We start from the raw sequence: 22,203 nt of genomic DNA, 5'->3' as shown, positions 1-22,203 counted from the left end.
GCATATTTATCTCCATTCTTGCCAAAAAAGTAAGATAAAAAAGTAAGTAAAGTAAAATAAAAAATTCTAGACTAAGTTGAGAGAAAAGGCTTTAGACATTAGACCCTCTATGCTATCTGAACTTGCAAAAATGGTTCAGCCCAACATATTTACATATATTTACATTTGGCAGACGTGCTAAACCAGAGAGATTTTTAAAGTAACATTAGGTCGTATTTTTATCTTAAACTTACAGCTTCAAAATCATGGTGATGCTTCCCTGACCTGTAATATGGAGAACAAAGTCTGCGTCATTGCTCCTCTGGGTTCTACACTGCAGAAAGTGCCCTATGTAACTTTTAGAGGAGGTTAGGAAACTATATCCACACACTCCCCCTCCCCCTCCCCCTTGATTACGCTCTACAACTGTCGGCGGAACCCAGGAGCAAATATACCAAACCTTACATAGCGTTTCTTTAATCATTTCACAGATGTAGGTAAACGTATTTAAATCAATGCCTATCTGTATTGTGTTGACCTTATTTCACTCATACAATGGCACACCCTGGCACATCATTCTTTTCACCTGCAAAGGCAACGAACAGAAAGGAACACAGAACAATGAAACAGTGGGTGTGCACATATCTCTCTGCAAACAGAAAGCTTTTTACAACCAAGACACTGAGCCCCACACTGTAAGACTACTCCCTGAGCTCTGATAAGTCAGATCTGGTCAGTGGTTCTGTGGCACTGGTGAATGACTGACTGACCTGTGCATTGTGGGCCATTGGTATTCCTGCATTCCTCTGCTCTTCCTACACTTTCCAACGTGGCACATTTTTGTTATGTGTCCTAGGCAACATTGTCTATTGCAATAACACAGCTCTACCAACCTCATTCCCTTAGCCTAAGACACTTTCATGCTGAAATCAAAGAGTGTGTCTAGGAGATTCCTCTCTTTATTTTGGTGACTAGAAATTCGGGAAGAGCCTTGTATGCTTAAAGAAATCTTAAAACATTTCCCCCTGATTGTTGTCAACTGGAAAACAGGGAAGGACTAGGTGAAGTCATCACACAGCTTCAGGGATCCGGTGTTGGGGGTTCAAGTCCCTCTCCGAGTGACTGTCTGTGAGGAGTGTGGTGTGTTCTACCTGTGTCTGCGTGGGTTTTCTCCGGGTGACTGCCTGTGAGGAGTGTGGTGTGTTCTCCCTGTGTCTGCGTGGGTTTCCTCCGGGTGACTGCCTGTGAGGAGTGTGGTGTGTTCTCCCTGTGTCTGCGTGGGTTTCCCCCGAGTGACTGTTTGCGAGGAGTGTGGAGTGTTCTCCCTGTGTCTGTGTGGGTTTCCTCCGGGTGACTGTCTGTCCGGAGTTTAGTGTGTTCTCCCTGTGTCTGCGTGGGTTTCCTCCGGGTGACTGTCTGTGAGGAGTGTGGTGTGTTCTCCCTGTGTCTACGTGGGTTTCCTCCGGGTGACTGTCTGTGAGGAGTGTGGTGTGTTCTCCCTGTGTCTACGTGGGTTTCCTCCGGGTGACTGTCTGTGAGGAGTGTGGTGTGTTCTCCCTGTGTCTGCGTGGGTTTCCTCCGGGTGACTGTCTGTGAGGAGTGTGGTGTGTTCTCCCTGTGTCTGTGTGGGTTTCCTCCGGGTTACTGTCTGTGAGGAGTTTAGTGTGTTCTCCCTGTGTCTGTGTGGGTTTCCTCCGGGTGACTGCCTGTGAGGAGTGTGGTGTGTTCTCCCTGTGTCTGCGTGGGTTTCCCCCGGGTGAATGTTTGTGAGGAGTGTGGAGTGTTCTCCCTGTGTCTGTGTGGGTTTCCTCTGGGTGACTGTCTGTCCGGAGTTTAGTGTGTTCTCCCTGTGTCTGCGTGGGTTTCCTCCGGGTGACTGTCTGTGAGGAGTGTGGTATGTTCTCCCTGTGTCTGTGTGGGTTTCCTCTGGGTGACTGTCTGTGAGGAGTTTAGTGTGTTCTCCCTGTGTCTGCGTGGGTTTCCTCCGGGTGCTCCGGTTTCCTCCCACAGTCCAAAACACACATTGGTAGGTGGACTGGCAACTCAAAAGTGTTCATAGGTGTGAATGCATGAGTAAATGTGGGAGTGAGTGTCACCCTGTGAAGGACTGGCACCCCCTCCAGGGTGTGTTCCCGCCTTGCGTCCAGTGATTCCAGGTAGGCTCTGGACCCACCGTGACCCTGAACTGGATGAGCGGTTACAGATAATGAATGAATGAACGAATGAATGAATGAATGAAGAGCCCACAAAAATTTTGTAATCGAGTGTAGACTCAAGTAGCAGCTGAATTTGCTCAGAACTAGGAAAGAGCATTCCAAGTAAGTTTCATATCCTTATATCATGTTTTAAGTAGTACGGCTTGCCATATGCTGTGGCTTCATTCAACATACAGTCTTCAGTACCCACTTCATCCTGATAAAGGTATAGATGCGTCTGGAGTCTACTGGGAATCATTGGGCACCGTGCAGGAACACAACCTGGACTTTGCACCAGTCCATCACAGTAACTTACACACTCATAGCTGTGGATAATGTCACACAGCCAGTCCACCAACCAACAAGTGTTTTTGGTTCATGGGAGAAAACCCGAAGCACCCGAAGGTGGATCACAGAGGTGGATGTTAGCCAGTAGTGAAATAGAAGGGTTGTGTGCAGCATTAACAATGGAGGTTTTCCCTTACCCACATCTCCTGAGCACCTGCTGTATTACTCTCCACAAAGATCAAGTGTGTAGCAGTCAGGTGAAGAGTTCCTGTTGTGGACTTGTTGTTGAAGCGATCCAGCAGCTTCACCTGCTCTACCTGTAAATAGAAGCATATAACACATTCATTGATCTGCGAGAACACAACAACAGCTACAATTCACTCCAAGGTCCTTACCCAAATATAGGGCATCCCAGCCTAAAACCAGCAATTCATATGTTCTCTGTAATTATATGTGGTTTCCTGTGGTGCTCAGTTTAATCTCTACAGAATCAGTTTGCCATAATTAACAATTTTACATTCTTCATGTTTTGTCTTTTTTAGACCCAGCTGGCATTGAGCAAATACACCACACAACGGTATGATGCTCAACTAATCCTGCCAGCCATCTACTGTTCTAGAGACTAAGCACTTGTAGTTTTTCAAAATATACTTCCACCTTCATCATCAGAAGGAGGTTCTCCATATCCTTGAATCAGGAAGTCCTAGGTTTGAAACATCACCACACTGCTGTAAGATGTGCGTTGTATGTAGTAATGGCTAAATATTTCATTGTGGAAGTGGAGAGAGATCATGTGTTCTTTTTTGGCAGAGCTCGTTTTGAAACCTGAAATCAGACAGCCCACTTCTATGGGGTCAAAAGACTTTAAGTTTCACTTTCTTCCAGAGCCTGAGTCTAATTGCCAGTGAATCATTCCCAATGATGACTCAGTAACATGTTCATGAAACAACAATATCTCACATGCCACACACTGAATTTTTGTTTCATTGTGGATTTCTGCAAACCTTTTACACAGAAGTCTTTGCACTGTGTAAATATCTAAATATGTGTATTATGTGTAACTAGGGATATTAATTCTGTGTATTTAAAAACACCATGTTCCTCAGCCAGTTTTGGCTGAATCAATAAAACAGATCCATATATTATTACAAACAACTGAGCCATTTTATTTACCCAGGCCATAACTACAGATGTGTACAGACAAGTACTATGTCCAGGTGTGTTTGCGCAACTGGCAATGGCTGAAATCAAAAGCACACCTAGGTTAATCACTATATCCCAGCAACATATACGCAAGTAACCAACACATGACACTAAACCTAAAGATAGGGGTGGGGACCAGTGTCAGTCAACAACAACAAAAAATAAATGTCATGAGTTAAAGGGGCTTTCTCCATCGCTGATGGTCCATACTGGCAATGTGATACCAGAGAAAGTGTAATGTAGGCCTATGTGTATACCAATGCATGCCTTGAGATATCCTGTACAGGACTGAGAGAATCAGACATTGCCTAAAAGTAGTTATTACAGTTTGTGAAAAGTGTGCTTTCGTCATGTGCTCATTCAGCATTTTCCCTTTGCTGCAGTAACAGCATCTGTTATTCTAACGAGGCTTTACACTACATGTTGGAAGATTGCTGTCCAGGGATTTGATTGCACTCAGCAATTAGAGCATTGGTGAAGTAGAAATTAGGTCAAAAAACACTACACCAACTCAGCCCAATGGTCCAATATTTGCTGAGGTGGGGAGAAGTGTTATATCACTCTAACTGATTTCACATGGTAAGCTCAACCTCATGTGGAGCTGCTCCGCAGTTGTAAGTTTATATATACCACAAGTTGCCCAGAAAAATGCAAACCATCATGGCCTTTCTTGCTGCAGCAGAAACATCTTCTATATCATAATTTCATCCATGGTACTCAGATGCAGCACCAGGTTAATTCTGTCTGAATTTCTTTTACAAAATAGTTGGCATTTTTGCTTCTACTTCACCAAATCCTACAACTATGGCTCAAGGATCCAAGTTTGTTTAAAAACGCTTCCTTAATTCAGGAAATGAGAGGAGATTTGCAGTGAAATCTAAAATTATATTGGCATTGGGACAAAAAATATGTTGCCATTCAACAAACCTTTGATTAGATTGAAATTTCAAATCTATATTTTATGACTCATTTCCTGGACTATGAAATAACGTATGGTTTAGTTTAAAATAGAGCACTAATAACTCTTATTAGTTATATATTAAAAATAATTCTTGTTTTGCTTTGTTCTGTAGCGCTAATCTACATAGAATAAACCTGCTGGAAAAATACACACAGCAGCTATAAAAGCTTTGTTTGTTTCTTAGTGGTTTAACAGTAGTGTCCAGCTGTCATTAATGGGGTCTTGTGTTTGAGTAGATAACACAATGTTAAGAACCTTAATCATACAATAGGTGACCTATGACTTATTCTAGATGCATTTGTTGACGTTCTAACGAATTTAAAATGTCCTACGTGAAACATTGTGAACTCTAATGGTGAACATTAAACTCCACCTCTGGTCATGAATTAAACCCTTTTATCACAAAACCTCATCGAGTAAAGGTCCTGCTGCCTTAAAAGTGGCTTAGATGCACCTCTACACTTTTGTTTTCATTTACTACACACAAATCTATGAATATGGAATACATCCCTATCTCTCGCTCCAGAAAGAGCATCTTGAAAGACACCTGCTGCAAATTGATAGGATTGGTAGCTTAAGTTTGTGATGTAAGAAAACCTGACAACCTGTGTTTCTAAGACACAGCAGATTCAAACATAATGCTTAGTTGCGGCACTGACTGCTGACATTGCTCATAATTTGTCTTCGAGCATATACGCCACCACACAGACTTGTCAACAAGGTTAAAAACTTTATTTCACAAGAGGGTGTCTTCTTGCTCAGACTGTAATTTCAAGAGTTTATGCAGCATAGCCTCTGTGTCTATTTTTGATTAATGTTCATGGAGTTCTAACGATGATAGCATTGATATGTTTGTGTCAGATATTGGTATTGGACTATGTCTGTATGTGGCTAATGCAAAAGGACCAACTAAACTAAGTAAACTGAGCATCGCAGCTGCCTAAATGGTAGAAAATAACACTGACCAATGTTAACAGAAAATAATAACAGGGTCTGTACTGATTGTGTTTAAAATCAAAGAGAAAGCGCAGATATACAGGAATCCGATTCAAATGAACAAATGACGATATTTGCGCTGGTGAGTGAATAACAACACAACCAACACAAGTGTCAATCATAAAAGCTCTAATTTAAAGCCGATTCCTCTTATCTCCGTTACCTTTGGTGTTCGGATATGCTCCATAAGGCCGCTGCAGCAGTGTCTCAGGGATCGAGCGGTAAAACAGAAGAAGGCTGTAAACAGATGTAAGTTGATGCATGAAAAAAGACGATACAACAGCTGCCTCCTCCGAAATTTCAGAGCATCGTCTCCGCTGTTTGTTTCTAATGTTGATCACTCTCCTCTTTCTGTTTCTGACCTGTAACTTCCTCTTCGGGGCGTGTCTCCGCCACGACAACACACGAAACGCATGCCGGGAAATGTAGTCCGCACACACAGGTATGAACTCCATGGTGTTTTCTGTATTTCTGTGTAATAGTATAATTAACGTGCATAAACATTGATGTTGAATGGTGTAACAGCAAAATGCAAAGACTGAATAGTTCATAGATAGGAACAAGCCTCAGATAGTATGCAGATGTGGCCCACTATTGGCAAAAAAAATTGCATTCTGGCCCAGTGACAGTATGGCTTGTGAACCAAAAGGGTTCCACATATTAAAAAATCCTCACTTAACCGAGCTGGCCAACTTCTGGCGAGCAGGCAGCACCAAAACTGCCATCATTCATCGTGGGAAGTGGGCAAATGAAAATTGGGGGAAACAGAATAAATTAGCTTCCTAAGAAATGTGAGCTAGGCTATTTTATAAGCTGCATAACATCACATAATATATGACATTTTTGCGTTTACTGGCCAAAATATTTTAAAACACATATTTAAGGAGAGGTTGTAGTCTTTGTAAGACTTGAAAAGATAATAAAACTTCTCAAAAGGAAAAAAGCCCTCAAATAACCTACTTTTTCAGATTTACAACAATTTCCAAAATATTAAAAAAAAATGTCCCAACTGTAAATAATGCAGAATGCAATTGGGCCCTTTACGTTTAAATATAACTGAATATAGACAACATCTTTATCTCTTGAGTATTTGAAAATGTAGTTGAATTTAACTCTGAGCTTATAGTTTCTTCTCCAGGCCGCAAGGGGCGAACTGCTGCTCTCACGCTATATTGGGTAACACTGGAGGGTTCGGATCAGTTAGCGAACCGATTCCTGCGAAAATTTGATTGAATGAATCAGGCGTTTGACATTTTTCCTCATGGCCCGCACGAGTCATTCATTCATTCATTCATTCATTCATTTATTTATTTAAAAAGGGAATTCCATTACATAACTGTTAATATTCCGAGATACACCATTAAAACTAATTCATGACCAATTTCACGTCAAATTATTTACATTTTACAGGTGAACAATTGAATTTTTATTCAAGTTCACACCTTGTTTTCTCCGTAAAAACATAAAGCTCCAACGCACGTCCCTTCAAAATAAAAGCAAGTGCACGAAGTAAATCTTTTGCCAGCCATTATTAGGTTCCCGTGACTTGTTTTATTTATAAACGGAGCCACAAGCAGATCTCCGCACCAAACCATAAACACACAAGCTGCAGTCTATGGCGAGAAAAAGTCCTGATTGGATAAAAACTTTGATATTGAGCTGATTCGAAGGAACCTATTCAAATGAACCGATTCATTTAAGAGTCCGATGTCGTGACTACGCAGAGGAAGAAGAAACAGCGCGGAAATAAATTTTATTTTTAAAAACAGCTGCCTTCATTTGAAGTTTTACGCCACGAATTTAAAGTTTCAGTAGTGCAAGCAGGAGTTTTAAGTTCTGTTTAAGTTGGCAGTAATAAGATGGTGGTGTGTATTTTTAGTTTTATAAGCCTCCACGAGGTCGGAGATCTGCAGTGCTAACAGTTAGCCGCTACGCTCTTTGACGTTGCTCATGTTTTAAAGCATCTTAATGTTAAGTATCAGAGCCCAAAATGTCCGGCTTTAACTTCGGAACAACCACTTTAAGCTCCACTAACACCGGCGGGGGATTTTCATTTGGTGCAGCGACCAGGTAGATGGAGCCAGGAGCTCAGTTTTAGCTTACGAATGATGGATAGCTGTGTCTCCCGGTTAAAATAAGCTGAAGCTGAACCCTCATCTAAAATGTTTATGTGCTTAAAAATAGTGGGAAAATGTCTTACCCTAAAGCTGGGCAGTATGATTATTATCCTGATATAAGTGAGGGATTTAAGAATGTGGTAAATCTCTACTCGAAGGGCGCTAACGTTAAGCATCTATAAGTTTAAATTAATTTCTAAGAGTAAACACCTGGTGTTTTTTTTAATGCAGAACAATATGTGAGACTTCAAATAAAATAAAATCTTCTGACGTTTTTAAATTTGAAACTCTGGGTGGAGGTGGGTTTGGGGTGCGAGAAATATTTAAAAATATATATAAAATGAAGTTTCTCGACAAAACATTACTTCCCAAAAAACCAATCTGAGATATTTTGTTTTCCTATTAAGAATGAAATATGCTTTCAATTCTTGAATTCATTGGCCATTGGTCGTTGATTCTGAGTAAAAGTATGTAGAATCTGTACAATGATTTGATCAATGAACTCCAAAATATTAGTATTTACCTGGGAGCTATTTAACTTAATATCATTTTATTTCAAATTCAATAATCATGCTGGAAGTTTCTTGTCTTTTAGTAACGTAGGTCTTAGTGACTGCAATGTTGGAGTTGTTGGATGTTTTACATTGTTAATGTGCTGTATGTTTTAAACCCTCAGTGCCCCAGCTGCAGCCACTGGTGGCTTTAGTTTTGGGGCTTTGGGAGGAGCAACTTCCACTCCAGCTGCTACCACTACAACCTCCTCCTTGAGCTTCGGGAGCACCTTGTTCGCCCAGAAACCAACAAGTGGATTCTCCTTCAACACACCAGCCTCAGGTATGAGGCATTGTTGATTCAAAGTATTGTTGTTGTGTCTTTTAGCAAATTACAAAGGCAATGGCCTCAAAGAATTGTTTCCATGCAAATAATAATTGTTGCATGGTTGATTTGCAGAATTTCTCTCTAATTCTTTGTCTCTGCATACTGCAGGAGCTGTCGCACCATCTTCTGGCCTTACTTTAGGTAAGCTGATGTTTCAGCTTAAGATTTGTTTGTTTGTTTTCAGAATCTTAAATATATGCAGTATCCGAGATTTTGCAACCATAGGTGATGCTAACGTCTCAAAGCTAAATATAAACAGATATTTGGTGATGCCCTTTCCTTCGTCCTTACCTTCTCAGACTTCAGTTACACCTTCATGTTTAACTTCTCATAGCTCAGAGCAAACGCTAAAATGTCTTTCTGAATCAGTCCAGCCGAGCTTATAACATTCACAACAAATTCTGTAACAGCTAACAGTATCGTGCCAGTCGTTCATGAAATCAGACATGGGACATGATAATAATGGAAAAAGTCATTTTACTTGGTGCTTTTCCATCACTAAAGCGCTTATAGATGTCCACAAAACCCCAACACAGAGTACAAACCAACAAGGAATGTAGAAGTCCAGGGAGAACAGGAGTAGTTAATGTGTTCAGGGAACTCACTGTTTAGATGCACAGTGTAGTCATTCTCTGTCAGTGTGAAGCAAATGCAGTTACACTGTAAGAAAGGTTCACTGGCACAAGAGAGCTCTCCTCACCGACGCAACTGAGATCTCCTTACCTTCACCTAGGCAATAAAATCAGATATTGATTTCAAAGTTCAGGCTCCTACAGGTATGGAGCATAGGGTAAAAAACACAAATGAATGAACTGTGGGGAGCCAAGCTGCGCTGCATTGAACTTGTGAATAAGATGCTAACTTCAGGCTTGTGTGTAACTGCAGCAGCATTTAAAGTGAAAAGTCTGCAATATCAGTCCACCAAATGCTACACAGCAAAGGGTGAAGCAGGAATTTACTTTTCTAATGGATTTAGAGAAGGGAAAGCAGTATTTTCCAGTGAGCCATCACCTGACATTAGAGGAAGAGGAGTCACTCACCTGGGAGAGTGCTTCTAGAGAGTAACTGAGAGCCCAGAGTCTTGTTGAAGCTTTTCAGCAGAACTTGGTATTTTCCATTTTGCAATTTATTTATTTAAAAAAAAAAACTTCTCAGAAGAGTAATGTTTCAATGTTTGCGTGGGCCTGAATGTTTGGCGGTGGAATTCATATTTTAGAGAACGATGTGGGCAGTGTTGATTTTATTGGGGAGGGCACAGGATGGAGAGTAAACACAAGGCCTTGAGTGTGGCTTTTTTCTCTGCTCAGGACGCATTTACTCCACTACGTCTTTGCATTGAATTGAAGAGTTTGCTGCTATATGAATATGTAAAGTCTTGGATAGTACATCTTTAAGCATGAGTTTAACGGGAGATGGTGTTTTGTTACTGTGCTTATTTATTATATAAGAGGAAATCAATACTTTATTTTTTTTTTTTTTATAAATGTTCAGCCATCTCTAAAACACTGTGTTGTTCACAGGGACTCAAGCTGCACCCACTGCTGCTTCTACAGGGTTTAGCTTTGGTTTTGGGAAACCAACAGCCTCTGCAGCTCCGTTTTCTCTGACAACCACCACCTCTGCCCCAGCAGCTACTGGCCTGACTTTAGGCTCCGTCCTTGCCTCCTCAGTCCCTCAGACTGGGTCCACAGGTTTCTCGCTGAACCTGGGTGGAGCACCTGCCTCCTCCTCTGGTCCAGCTACAGGCCTCAACTTAGGCACTTCTATTTTCTCCAGCTCTGCTCCAACAGGTAAGAAGGTTTTTAACTACTTGCTTCCTGGTTCTTGATTATTATAGCCTGCACTTTCACAATGCAACCAACAGGGATGGATGGTATGGATAAAATACATTGTTAATCCAAATACACTGCGGTATCACATTGTAACCTGATCAGTTATGCACAAAACAGTTTCAGAAATCTATACTAAACAGATTGTTACACTGTGAATAAGCATGTCACAATTTTTGGAGCATCCATTAAATACAGTAATTGTAAACTGAAAAGTTTACAATGTAGCTACTGTTTAAATGGAAAACCAATTTTGCTGTGACACTGATAACAGTAAACATGTATAGATGATACATCACTCAATACTAACAGCACAGTCTCTTAAAAAAAGGCATTAAATACTGAGCTGATAAAAGTTTTTTACTCCATATTGTATCTGCTTCCCTCTAAGTCTTGTGTCTCTCAAACTCTTGTGTTGGTTATGTTTCTGCATGTTTTATGATTAGGGCCATCCACTCTTGGAGCGGGCTTAAGTCTAGGAGGATTACTCTCATCCTCCATAGCAACCACAGCCCCTCTTGCCCCAGCACCCAGTGTAGGCTTGGGTGGAGTGGATTTCAGCACCTCTTCTGAGAACAAGAGTGATAAATCATCCAGTGTTAGACCTGAGTGAGTTGAAATAAAACGTCTGCCAATAGTCAGTACCTCAGGAGCAGGCAGATTGAAATTTTATGTTTAGATTATCATTGCGTTGTCAAACATTTCAAATAATGTATCACATCATTTTATTTATTAATATTACTAATACTGCTGGCATTTACAATATAGTTAACAAAATGACCATCTTAGTAGCTGAAAAGAGACTTGATTTTGTTAAGACGACAATTACTGAACAGTAGGGCTACAGCCATGGGATCAGTCATAAGTTACAAAAAAATGGACCAGAGAGAATAGATACGTGTTGTTATTATTACATATTGATAATGTGTAAAAAAAAAAAAAAACTTAAATATACATTCATTTACATTGTTAATTACATTCCTGAATTTTATTTTATGATGTTTATTTTGCTTCTGATTTGTTGTTTGGAGAGTAAAATGATTGAATATTGGCAGATTTTTACACTTTCTGATGCTAGATTTGACTGGCACTTGGGTCACTATATTTTTCATACTCTTTTTGGTTAACTCAAGAGACAGCAAAGCTCTCAAAGATGAAAACCTTCCTGCCCCCATTTGTCAAGATGTGGACAATTTTCAGTAAGTACTGCGCTCATCTTTAACAGTTTATTGTATTGATTAAATGTCTGTCTTTGTCAGTCATGTGTGGTTGTTGCAGGTAATGTAACCATACAGCCATTTTGGAGGTATTGTTTCCAAGAGCATTGCAATGAAAATAGTAATGTAGTTGCATGGTTTTTACACTCGAGCCACAGTTACATTTGTAATAGCATTAACAAAGTGAGAGGATTCTGCACTGAGACAAACTCAGCAAGGAAACCAGAGAATGTTATTTGAATAAACTTCCATTTTTTTAACAATATAGATACATTAAACCTGATTTCAAAAAGTTTCTGGAGCATGGCTGGCTTCTGGATTTATTTATATTTCATCCAAAGGACTGCTAAAACACAGTCTTAACAGCAAAGGTAATCTGGTCGTAATCAAGGAAATCTGTGGTTGAAATAGTACCCTTCAATTACATTCAAATTTTTAATTAAAATAAAATGTATTGCAAAATTATGCTGAAGTGGTGATGATGGGGCTGATGAAGTCACATTAGTGTTTTTTGTCAGGGCTTGACATAGTCCTAACCCAGAAAAGTTTTTCATTTTTGTTGTGTTGAAAAATGATCATTTCATTGTCATGAACAACCCGGTTTTTGACACAGTATTAAAAGTACACCAATAAGCATTCATTTTTTATGCTATAATTTTGTATAGGTCTGGATAATTGTAGATAAAGAAAAATTTAAGAATGTCTTTAACAGGGTTTAAATACCCCATGGTAAATAATAATTATTATTATTATTATTAATATTATTTTTTTTATTATTATTTATATTTTTAGTTTTTCCATCATGGGACTTATTAATGCAGCTTTCAAACAACACAATCATAGCATTTCACCATTAAAAGTAATCAGACAAAAAGAAAATGCTCAGTGTTGACTAACTACAGCCTTGACCACAGAATACCTTCAGAATGGTGGTGAACATAAAGTTCTTGTCGATTTTACCTCATCTGTCAAAGAACATGATGGGTTCATTTGTGTTCGGTCACAAAAGACATGCTTTCTCAACTGTTATTTGTTGTACTTGTAGGAAGTTTGTGAAGGAGCAAAAGCAGGTTCAAGAGGAGATCAGCAGAATGTCCTCTAAAGCGATGATTAAAGTGCAGGATGATATTAAGACTTTAAAGCAACTTCTGTCTGTCAGTGCTAGCGGACTGCAGAGGAATGCCCTTTCCATAGACAAACTCAAGATGGAGACTGCTCAGGTACAGAAACACAATACATCTCATTAGAAGAAAAGGAATCCTAATCAAATGAGTAAAAGTAGGAAAAGAAAAACATCCAAGCATATTTTTTATTCATCTTTAATATTTCTTTTTGATATTTAAATATTATCTATCTGCAGAAGTTCCGCTTTATTTTACTTGAAAGCATATATTACACGTACTAGAAATAGTTAAGAACATTTTCAGTTGTGGCAGGTTTCTCGCTCTCTGTTAGCAAAAGCTATTAGTCAAAGTGCAGAAGTCTGTTAACAATAAAAATAGCAGAAAAATTGAGTTACCAAATCTATTTGTTATAAATGCCAAACAAATGTGATGATGATGATCTTGCATTCTGGTGCACAACTTTATGCTTGACTGCTAGTAGAAATGCTCACACCTGTCACACAGTATGCCTAAATTGCACATTTGTTTATTTCTTCTTCAGGAGTTGAAGAATGCTGATATTGCACTGAGAACCCAGAAGACGCCACCTGGTCTTCAACATGAGAATACTGCACCGTCTGAGTAAGTTCATACTGACAGGATGAGTGGATCCTCTTCTTATGCTAGACATATTACTCTTAATTCTCTACATTATTGATTATAAAAGTAATACATCAGACAGTATGTCTTGCAGAATTTCTGTGAAATTGGTAGAGATTAATATATGAAACCTCCCCCCAACAATTTCTTAAGTTATTTCCGGGGATTGGTGGAGCAGTTTGAGGTGCAGTTACAGCAGTATCGCCAGCAAATTGAGGAATTGGAAAACCATCTTACTACCCAGAGCAACAGCTCTCACATCACCCCTCAAGGTAGTAAAACAACCACACCTCACCCAATATACACACTCATAATAGCATTCAAACATTTACTTCTATAGGATGTTATTATGTCCCTTGTGGTTTATTTTGTGTGTGTGTGGGTTTAGATCTCTCACAGGCCATGCAGAAGCTCTACCAGACGTTTGTTGCTCTGGCTGCACAATTACAAGCTGTCCATGAGAATGTGAAGGTGTGTTTTCTGTTCACTTCCAATTATGCATAGTTGATACATTATATTGGCCACCCTGTAGCTAATTTATGTTTAAAATGTAGTTCCTTTTGAAAACCACCAAAACCACATGTAGGCAACTCTCCACTGTCTTCTACAGACCTTAAAACATCAGTATCTGAGCTACAGGAGAGCCTTCCTGGAAGACTCCACTGACGTGTTTGAGTCCAAGCGGACTACCAGCCGGAAGCTTCAGAGTGCCCCGCGAGTGACCACAGGCCCAGCACCTTTCGGCACCGTCCCCAATGCTGCAGCGGTTGCCATGGCTGCAACACTCACTCAGCAGCAGCAACCTGCTCCAGGTCTGACCGCCTTCAAGTTCTAGACCCCTTCTTGACCTCTATGCTGTGAAACAGTCAGGGAGGCAGGCAGACAGAGAAAGGAAAAGAAATAGAAGAATAAACTGTAGTCAGTGCTATGTTTTTTTTTTCTTAATTTGATCCATTTTTCTGCCTTTTGGTTAGTTTCTGTGAGAGGAATGGAGAGCCAGTGTCCCTGCCTGTTTTTGGGCATGTATCCTATTGTCTCTTTCATTTGAAACTTATATGAGAGGGTTACTTGCAGACTTCCCCTTCTTTTTTGCTAAAGAAACAAAGCACTTTGTAAAATTAAAGACCTGCCTTTCCATGCTTTAGAAATAGCTTATGACTGGAAAACAGAATTTGAGATGAACAGAAAGCTGTACAGGAAAAATAATCATTATAATAATAAACAATTAGCTTAGCATAGTGCTCAGTTACCTATATTAGATGGTTCATAGATTAAAAGGACAAGTATTAAGATGAAGTTGATGGAATTTCATTTAAACTCTGAATATGCTGTGATGCAAGAGGCAAATGCATGCCAGCAAGTGTTACTTATATAGGTTTTTAATCAATCAGGTAACTAAAATACTAATTGATAACAGGGTACTTGCTGTTTTTCATGTTTGGTCTTTTTTTTCATATCTTGTGATTTAAAGGGTGCTGGTGTGGCAGTGGTGCATATATATAGTCCAAATAATTCAGAGGTTGCCTTCTTGGAAGCTTTTTCTTATGAGAAATGAAGCAGTTTCTTTTTATATTAATTTGAGAATTTTAATCATGATTAATCGGCCTCCAAAGGGAGCAGTTTGGCTTCAAGTTTGGGAGTAAAAATGGTTTGGCCCTTGAGTGTTGTTTTTAATAGCAGTAATGTAGCGAGTAATACACTTCTAAACACCATATGCCCTGCATATGGACCAGTTACACTTAAACATACTGGCTTTTGTCTTTTCTTCATATATATAGCACAAGAACCTAATGGCTAAATTCATTGCCCTTTTTCTTGGACATGTTTTTGTTTCTCTTCTAGTCTTTCAAAAGTGTCATCCATAAGTAAGACAGTTACTGGAAAAGGCAATAATTGCGATATTTGATTGTAGAGTTTTTATATAGCTGGCTACTATAAAAAGTCCTTGCTTAATTTTCCATGTTTATGTAATGGAATCTCTATGGGAGAACGTCCGTCTGGAGTTGTGGGGATTCCTAGTGTGCCTGAAAATGCCCAGTCCATGTCACCCTTCTTTGTTTAATCAGTCATTATATTTTAAAACGAGCCAAGCATGTGGTTGCTCATAACTCAATAATGCCTTTGTACCAAAGTAGTGCCAGTTATGATGTTGGATTTATCTCCCAAATAATTTGTGCCATTTGATCGAACTATAGATTGGTATTCATGTGGTTTTCCCTTTTTATATTTTATATTTTATTATTACTGTCATAAATTATACATTTGGGGCAAATGATGCAGAAATTATTTGACTGATGAAATAGGTCCATGCTGGGAATGAGCATGCCAAACATTAGTTTTCACTAAAAAGGAAAGGTTTAACAAAAGAGGCTTACCACATTTTGCCATGTTTGATTTCTAATAAAGGCAGAAAAGTATTACTAGTAGACACCTTTTTGACATTGCCATGGTTTATATTAGTCAATTTTTGCAAATACTTTGAACCATTTATGTCAGAGCTTTTTACCAACATTGTAGGGTGTCCATTATTTAGTAGGTTAGAAAAGAGCACTTGTGCTGTTGCAGATAATTTCATTCACCACAGGCTTCTACATTTCATAATTGCCTTGAGCAAACACATTGTATTTAATATTTTATTACAGAATGTAATGTGAATGTGAATGGCAGCCAGCTCCTTGCCACTCCCTTCTTCAGTACTGATGTTTATAGATGAGTGCATTGTTTCTATGCTTAAAATTTCAGGATTGCTGTGAGGTTTGCCTATGCATTTTTCTATTCTGAATATACAGTGTAAGCTACTGATTTTACAGGGTGTTTCAGAGGTTAATTACTGCACATTTCAAAAGGGTATTAATTCTTTAAATATGGTTTTTACACATTTCTGGTAGCATAAGCTTTGCATTCTGTATTCATTTCCATGACAGCATTCATTGTGTCCCCGGAGATGAGAGAGCAATAATAACAGGTTACAGAATTTTTTTTTGTAAAAATTGAGTGGCTGCTTCATTCAGTGTATAACTGCAGTTCTCAGTAATCAAAATTTGTAAGTAGAATTTTCTAATGAGTACTCAGACTGCATGCACATCATGGTCATATACAGGAGTGTCTGGTTATTGATTCTGGGCTGAACCAATAAGTATAGAGTCTTAAAGGTGTGACGTGTACAATCAGCAAGGCAGCTGCTTAGGGCTACATGATTTCTTTCAGTTTCTGGTCTGATGTGTGCCAACACTACAGTGTTAAATTTGTGCCAATGCACTTGGCCTAGAGTAGGCTGATACTTATTTTAAAAATCTAATTTAAAAATAACTCAATGTGAAAAACGTATTACGTTTAATATTAAGATAATTCTTGACTGTATTTTGTTGTTGTTGATGATGTCTTCCCCATTTACGATCACCACACACAATCCAGTTTAATCAAAGTGGATTTAAACTATGATCATCTACAGTATGTAAGAATATCTACAGTACTTGGATGTGGAAACTTTGATTCCAGAGGATTTAGTCAGTAGCAAAAGGGCTTTGTAATTTTTCTCATTTGGCACAGTAGTTGACTGTTTCAATAGCTGAATCATTTTGGTATTATTTCCTGGGTTTATTATTAGTATTTTTAACATTTTTGGAAATTGATTATTTGTGCCTTTTAAATCATTTTTCACATTTATATTTATTTCATTTCATGCTTGGAACAGAACTTTTCATCTTCAAAGATCTGGTCCATAGCGTTGTTCAGTTGATGGTGTGTTTAACAGAAGATAACTCTAATATAGTGCATAACTACATGAAATTATGTTTATTTAAGGATGCAGTAAAGTCAGAAACCACCCTGTATTTCCTTAATTTCCAGTCCAGAAAAGCATAGAAATGGGACTGCGTGATTTGGGAAGAATATCATATTGTAATTTTTTTGGTGCGATTGCGTATTTAAATTGCTATTGTTTTCTTTAAATGAAGGTCCAGGCCATTAATTATCAAAGTAGGAAAGAAGATCTTTTTAACATTGAATGTAGAATGTCAGACTGTGGTTCTCTGAACACCAGCAGATTTTGTGCTTGACTTGCATATATTCCTATTTTGTATATATTTTATTTTCTCGGTTACAGCTACTACACATCATTTCAGACTCTGTCCCCAGGTCAGAAGCAAGATATTTTATTTCCTAAAAAATTAGTCCACATTTTGACAGGAAATCAAATACTTTTAGGGTGGTCTCTGACTTTTGCACACTGAATGCTAGTATTTATTTACATTTTTAAGGGCTACAGTGTTCTTTCACTCAGCAGATGAGGGGCAGAGAGTGAAAAGCTGCTCCATGTGGTCATGAGGACATGCAGTGAACTAATAGTTTTTTGTGCCAAAAGTATTGTAGTCTTCAGCAGTGCAGCCATTCACCATTGGCCTTGTGCTTAAAAGCTGCTGCTCTGGACCTTTGTTCCAGCATCTTTCTGTGTGGTGGCTGCTTAGAACTGATGTGACTTTCGATTGTCTACATTTTATGAAGGTTGTAAATACATTTTAATTGTGCTCTTCATGGTGGTAATGTAGAGCATCTGTTGGCAAAAAAAAAAAAAAAATCATGCGCTTGTATGGATTAGTGGAAAGAAAGTCTAAGACTGATTTTCGTTTTGTCATGATTCATAGGTAGAAACACTGTTGATTTACTTTTTCCATATATTCAAGTATTCGACTGCTGTTCTTAGGCATATAACACATTAGTCCTTGATACAGGTCACAGTTCTTTCATTTTGAATTCAGTTTGTCTTGGTCCATGAATCAGTTACACTTAAATATTTAGTACTCTAATTCTGTAATCTACAGATTGGTTTTGTTCAGATGAATGAAAGCTATGATATAGAAATCTTCAGTGCCTGTTGATGAAAACTCTAGCAACCATAGGGAAAAAGTACAGTAGTTCAACTGCATTTTACAGAACTCTGTAAATGAGAGCTTCTGAAAAAACCGAAGGGCAAATTCGGCTCTTTATTTTCCAAAATGCATCTTAGTTTTGATATTTTATTGTAATTGTTACACCTCTAACTGTAGAGCAGGCAAATCACTGGACTTCTCTGACCACACTAGGTGACTCTTGCTCTCAGTTAATGCTCTAACATGAAATATAACCTTGCATGCCATTTTTAAAAAATAAAGATTGAGTTCTTGCTCCTGTATGTTTAGGTACTTTTAAAGCTGTTGAATGGGGTGACCATTTTAAGTACGTTTGGTACACTCCTTGAATTGTAACAGTGGGACACATTAATGAGGCTGATTTTGTTTTCTCACAGTAACATAAGTAAATTATCATTTACGTGTGTTTTTAAGTGCATTTAGGATCTATTTAAACTATTGCTTGTTGATGCATATGATACTGTGTGCCTTTTGAAGTAGTTACAGCATTTACGTTAGTCTAGTTATTGTTTGAAATGCATATCTTGAAATAGCTTCAATTCTGAATCAAAAAGTGTTAATGCAATAGGAATAAGTTTGTCCTGAATTGTTTGTCATGTTTAATGTAAGTGCTTTAAATTGACAATAAATCAGTTTTTTTAAAGGAAAGCCCATGTCTTTGTTTCTTTTTGACTGACCAATTATTGATTTACATCAATTGGATGAAGTATTGTCAATTTGAGATGCTGATTTCTTTACATGATAATGCATCTCTGAATTAAAAAAAATTAGATTAAATGTTAATCCAGCTAAAAGGAAACGAGACAGGAGCACAAATACTTTGTAGGTTACATTTTAAGCTACTATGAACGGTGATCTCACCAGGGAACAATTTGAGCCGTAAGGACTTAGAGATGGTCTTTAAAACTAGTGGGATGTTGTATACTCCAGGTAAGTAAGAGTAGGCTATAGGCAGTTTGTCAGAGAGAATTTAATCATTGAAAAACAAACTGAATCTGACACCACTGAGAGATTTGAGTAGGCAATTCGGTATACACAATCAGGCAGAAGATGAGCATGTCTTGTTGTAAGGCTGCTGCTCTCAGCTGCAGGTGACTGTTCGGATAGGGAAAGTGTCAGATCATTAAACTACATGTTGTGCATTTCTCACTCTTGTCCTCCAGTCTTGAGTGAATTATGGGGTTGGGACCCTTATTTATACACATCTCCAGGCAGTGTTAGATGCCTCTACATGAGAGTAAGGTTTTCTGCTCTCTTTCTCTGTCCCAGGAACTCAGGTGCCCTTGGGGGCAGGTTTTGGGGCTCCTTTTGTCTTGGGCGTGGGCACTTGTTTGGGCTCTACCTGCCTTGGAGGTACTCCCTCTTTTATGTTTTCAGCTTCCATTATGTGCTGGAAAAATGCAGAATTTTTACAAGGAGTCCATGTGCTCATAGCCAACAACAGTTTGTATGTTTGGTAGCAGATAAAAGTTGTGCATAGGACTGGTGGCAAGAAAACCTGAAATGATCTTTGTATTTTATTATTTATTTATTAATTTTTGTTCTCAGTGGGTTTACGCAACATAATGTAATCACTGATCTGTGCTATTAAAGGAATACACCAGTTTGTTCCACCTAACCTCTGGCACATCTCTATTATATTGTTGATCACGAAAGACAAATTTTGACATTTCCTTGTAAAAACACACACAAAAAAAACACTGACTAAAAACATGCTAGTAATATTACTCCTGTTTTCTTTAGTTGTTCATTATTGTGTTTTATCTTCTTTAATTCAGTGCCTGTCTTGTTGGTGTATGCTACTTTTTTCTCTATTCTTTGCTTCAGCAGCTGTTCATTGACATCTCTCTTACGTGTTTCTGTAGTTGATGAGCCTTGTTTTCATTTGCTAAGTGCGGGGAAGCACATTGGAGTAACTATTGGGCAGACGCTGTATATACAGATTAGGGTGAAACCACTTGGGTATTCCTTTAATGTGACACTGATATTGGTATATTCAGTAGAGCACCAATTAAGTTTGTCTGGTCTGTCTCTTGGCAGCTTTTGGTAGCGGCCCGGGGTTCGGGGCTGTGGCAACTGGAGGCTCGTCATTCGGTTTTTCCGCTAGCAAGCCATCTGGAGGGAGCTTGAGTGCAGGTGTGTTCCATGGCACCCTCCTCCAATTCCTCACACCACCTTTAACAGAGTATTACTAACATCATCTTGGAACCTGTCCCTTTCCCTGGAAGATCAGCTCTAGAATGAGCCAAAGCTACTCAGGGTGCATGCTGCATTCAGGATTATGTAACAGTCTTCAATTTTGTCAAATTACTTCCTTTCAGGGGTGGAACCTTGAAATTACAGACATAGGTCTGCTTAATTTTGACAAGCCATAAACAAGACAACACCCTTTAAAACAGCAGTGAAGGTTTTTAGTTAACTCAGCATTAATCTGAAACTGAAGTTTTTGTAAACATATTTTATTTTGTGTTAGGAAACTTACAATTAGGAATTAGGAGCTAAATGTTATTTTGAAAAGGTTATATTTATTTAATGTAGTTATACTCACTAAGACACTTGAATATAATTATAATTATAGTTTGAAAACAAAAATCCAACAATATTGGACTTTTGAGTAATAATTTCTATACACAGCTGATTTGAAATCATGCAATAAAAGTGCTTTAAATACATCTAACTTTGTTCTCCTGTTCACACAGGGTTTGGAAGCTCCAGCACCTCTGGCTTTAATTTCAGTAACCCAGGTATCAACGCATCAGCTGGGCTTACTTTTGGCGTCTCCAACACCCCAACAGCAGGATTTGGGACAGGAGGACCTCTGCTGCAGCTCAAAAAGCCTCCAGCAGGCAACAAGAGGGGCAAGAGATAGAAAATCTGGTGTAAAAGGGGTAAAGGGAATAAGCATTTAGGCCACAGAAGTCCATATTACAGATCTCTATGTATTTGGTGGGTGTGCTCAAAGAATGCTTTTCTTTCAATTTAATTTCTGTCTGCTACATATGTATCATACCATCAGTTACTACTGATGCCGGTATCCATACGAAAAGGACAGAAAAACTGGTTTCCTCTAAATTCACTTTTTAAAATTAGTGGGAAATGAGGCTTTATCGTTTGGCCTTTATAGTAAGTGTGTTTCACTTCAACAGATTTCCTGTTCTTCTTCTAAGTAAAGGAAAATGTCCTAACGCATTCTTTGGTAATTGACCATATGCTGCACATGTGGGAGACAGGGATTAGGTTGAAGAACACTGGAGAATGCCTTTAAGGGACAGCTTTCTTGAGCACACTTAAAAATGTTTCATGTTTCATCATTCAAACTGTCCTGTACTTTATTATTTCTGTTATTTTTATATGACGCTACACAGTCTCTGACACTTTTTAGTGTATGGGACTTGCAAAATTTGGATGACTGGCACAGTAACGTCAGATGAGTTTACAACCAACTGCAGTTGATGGAACGACAGGATGTTTGAAGAAACGTTGACTTAGAGCTGATTCGACAATATTTGTGAACTTATCCTGTCTGTCACTTTATTTGCCTCTTTGTGCTCTGTGATTGTATGAATGTCAGTCTATCTTGCATGTTAAATATCCCTCACCATCAGTTTGAGATCATTACCCCTAAGTACTTTTTGCTTCTTGAAATGTACCAATAGATGGTTGCAGCCTGTATGTAAAAGCTTTGTAGTTTGTTACTCCATTTACTGTTTTGTTTCATCTATTGTAATGTCATTACAAAGTAGTACAAATTTTTCTAGACTTTATGTGCAAACTGGTATTTTTTTGACTTGAAAGAGGTTTATTAATAAAAGGAAATGATTTCTTCAGCGTATTGTGTTGGGCATTAGGTGGGAGCAAAACACTGATGA

At 38.5% G+C, this 22,203-nt stretch overlaps 2 protein-coding genes across 4 annotated transcripts in view; one reads left to right on the top strand and one right to left on the bottom strand.

Moving 5' to 3' along the window:
* mtmr6 (myotubularin related protein 6) overlaps positions 1-7,859 on the bottom strand; it is an 18,411-nt gene extending 10,552 nt beyond the window's left edge. Inside the window, exons 1-3 of one of the 2 annotated variants that reach the window (XM_066664352.1) lie at positions 7,823-7,859; positions 5,786-5,859; positions 2,660-2,779 (exon numbers count right to left, since the gene is read on the bottom strand). In XM_066664352.1, coding sequence (XP_066520449.1) covers positions 2,660-2,779; positions 5,786-5,809 — 144 coding nt within the window. In that variant the 5' untranslated portion in view covers positions 5,810-5,859; positions 7,823-7,859. Of the gene's footprint in view, positions 1-2,659; positions 2,780-5,785; positions 5,860-5,984; positions 6,004-7,822 lie in introns of those variants that run through there. The other variant, XM_066664436.1, reaches the window with a different exon arrangement.
* nup58 (nucleoporin 58) lies at positions 7,314-22,203 on the top strand. 2 transcript variants are annotated; one of them, XM_066664565.1, is made up of 13 exons: positions 7,314-7,692; positions 8,416-8,573; positions 8,727-8,759; positions 10,139-10,408; positions 10,894-11,056; positions 11,581-11,646; positions 12,710-12,884; positions 13,330-13,409; positions 13,581-13,699; positions 13,816-13,898; positions 14,038-14,239; positions 20,375-20,470; positions 21,034-22,202. In XM_066664565.1, exons 1-13 carry the CDS (start codon positions 7,613-7,615, stop codon positions 21,201-21,203), a joined length of 1,695 nt encoding a protein of 564 aa, XP_066520662.1. In that variant the 5' UTR covers positions 7,314-7,612; the 3' UTR covers positions 21,204-22,202. The 2 variants fall into 2 exon arrangements, with proteins under 2 accessions (XP_066520662.1, XP_066520750.1); XM_066664653.1 differs by lacking the exon at positions 20,375-20,470 and having other exon boundaries at positions 21,034-22,203.

The sequence above is a fragment of the Hoplias malabaricus genome, chromosome 1, assembly GCF_029633855.1.
Source record: "Hoplias malabaricus isolate fHopMal1 chromosome 1, fHopMal1.hap1, whole genome shotgun sequence".
NCBI classification, from domain to species: domain Eukaryota; kingdom Metazoa; phylum Chordata; class Actinopteri; order Characiformes; family Erythrinidae; genus Hoplias; species Hoplias malabaricus.
Note: the sequence above shows the minus strand (reverse complement) of the source record. Positions and strands in the feature narration are given on the sequence as shown.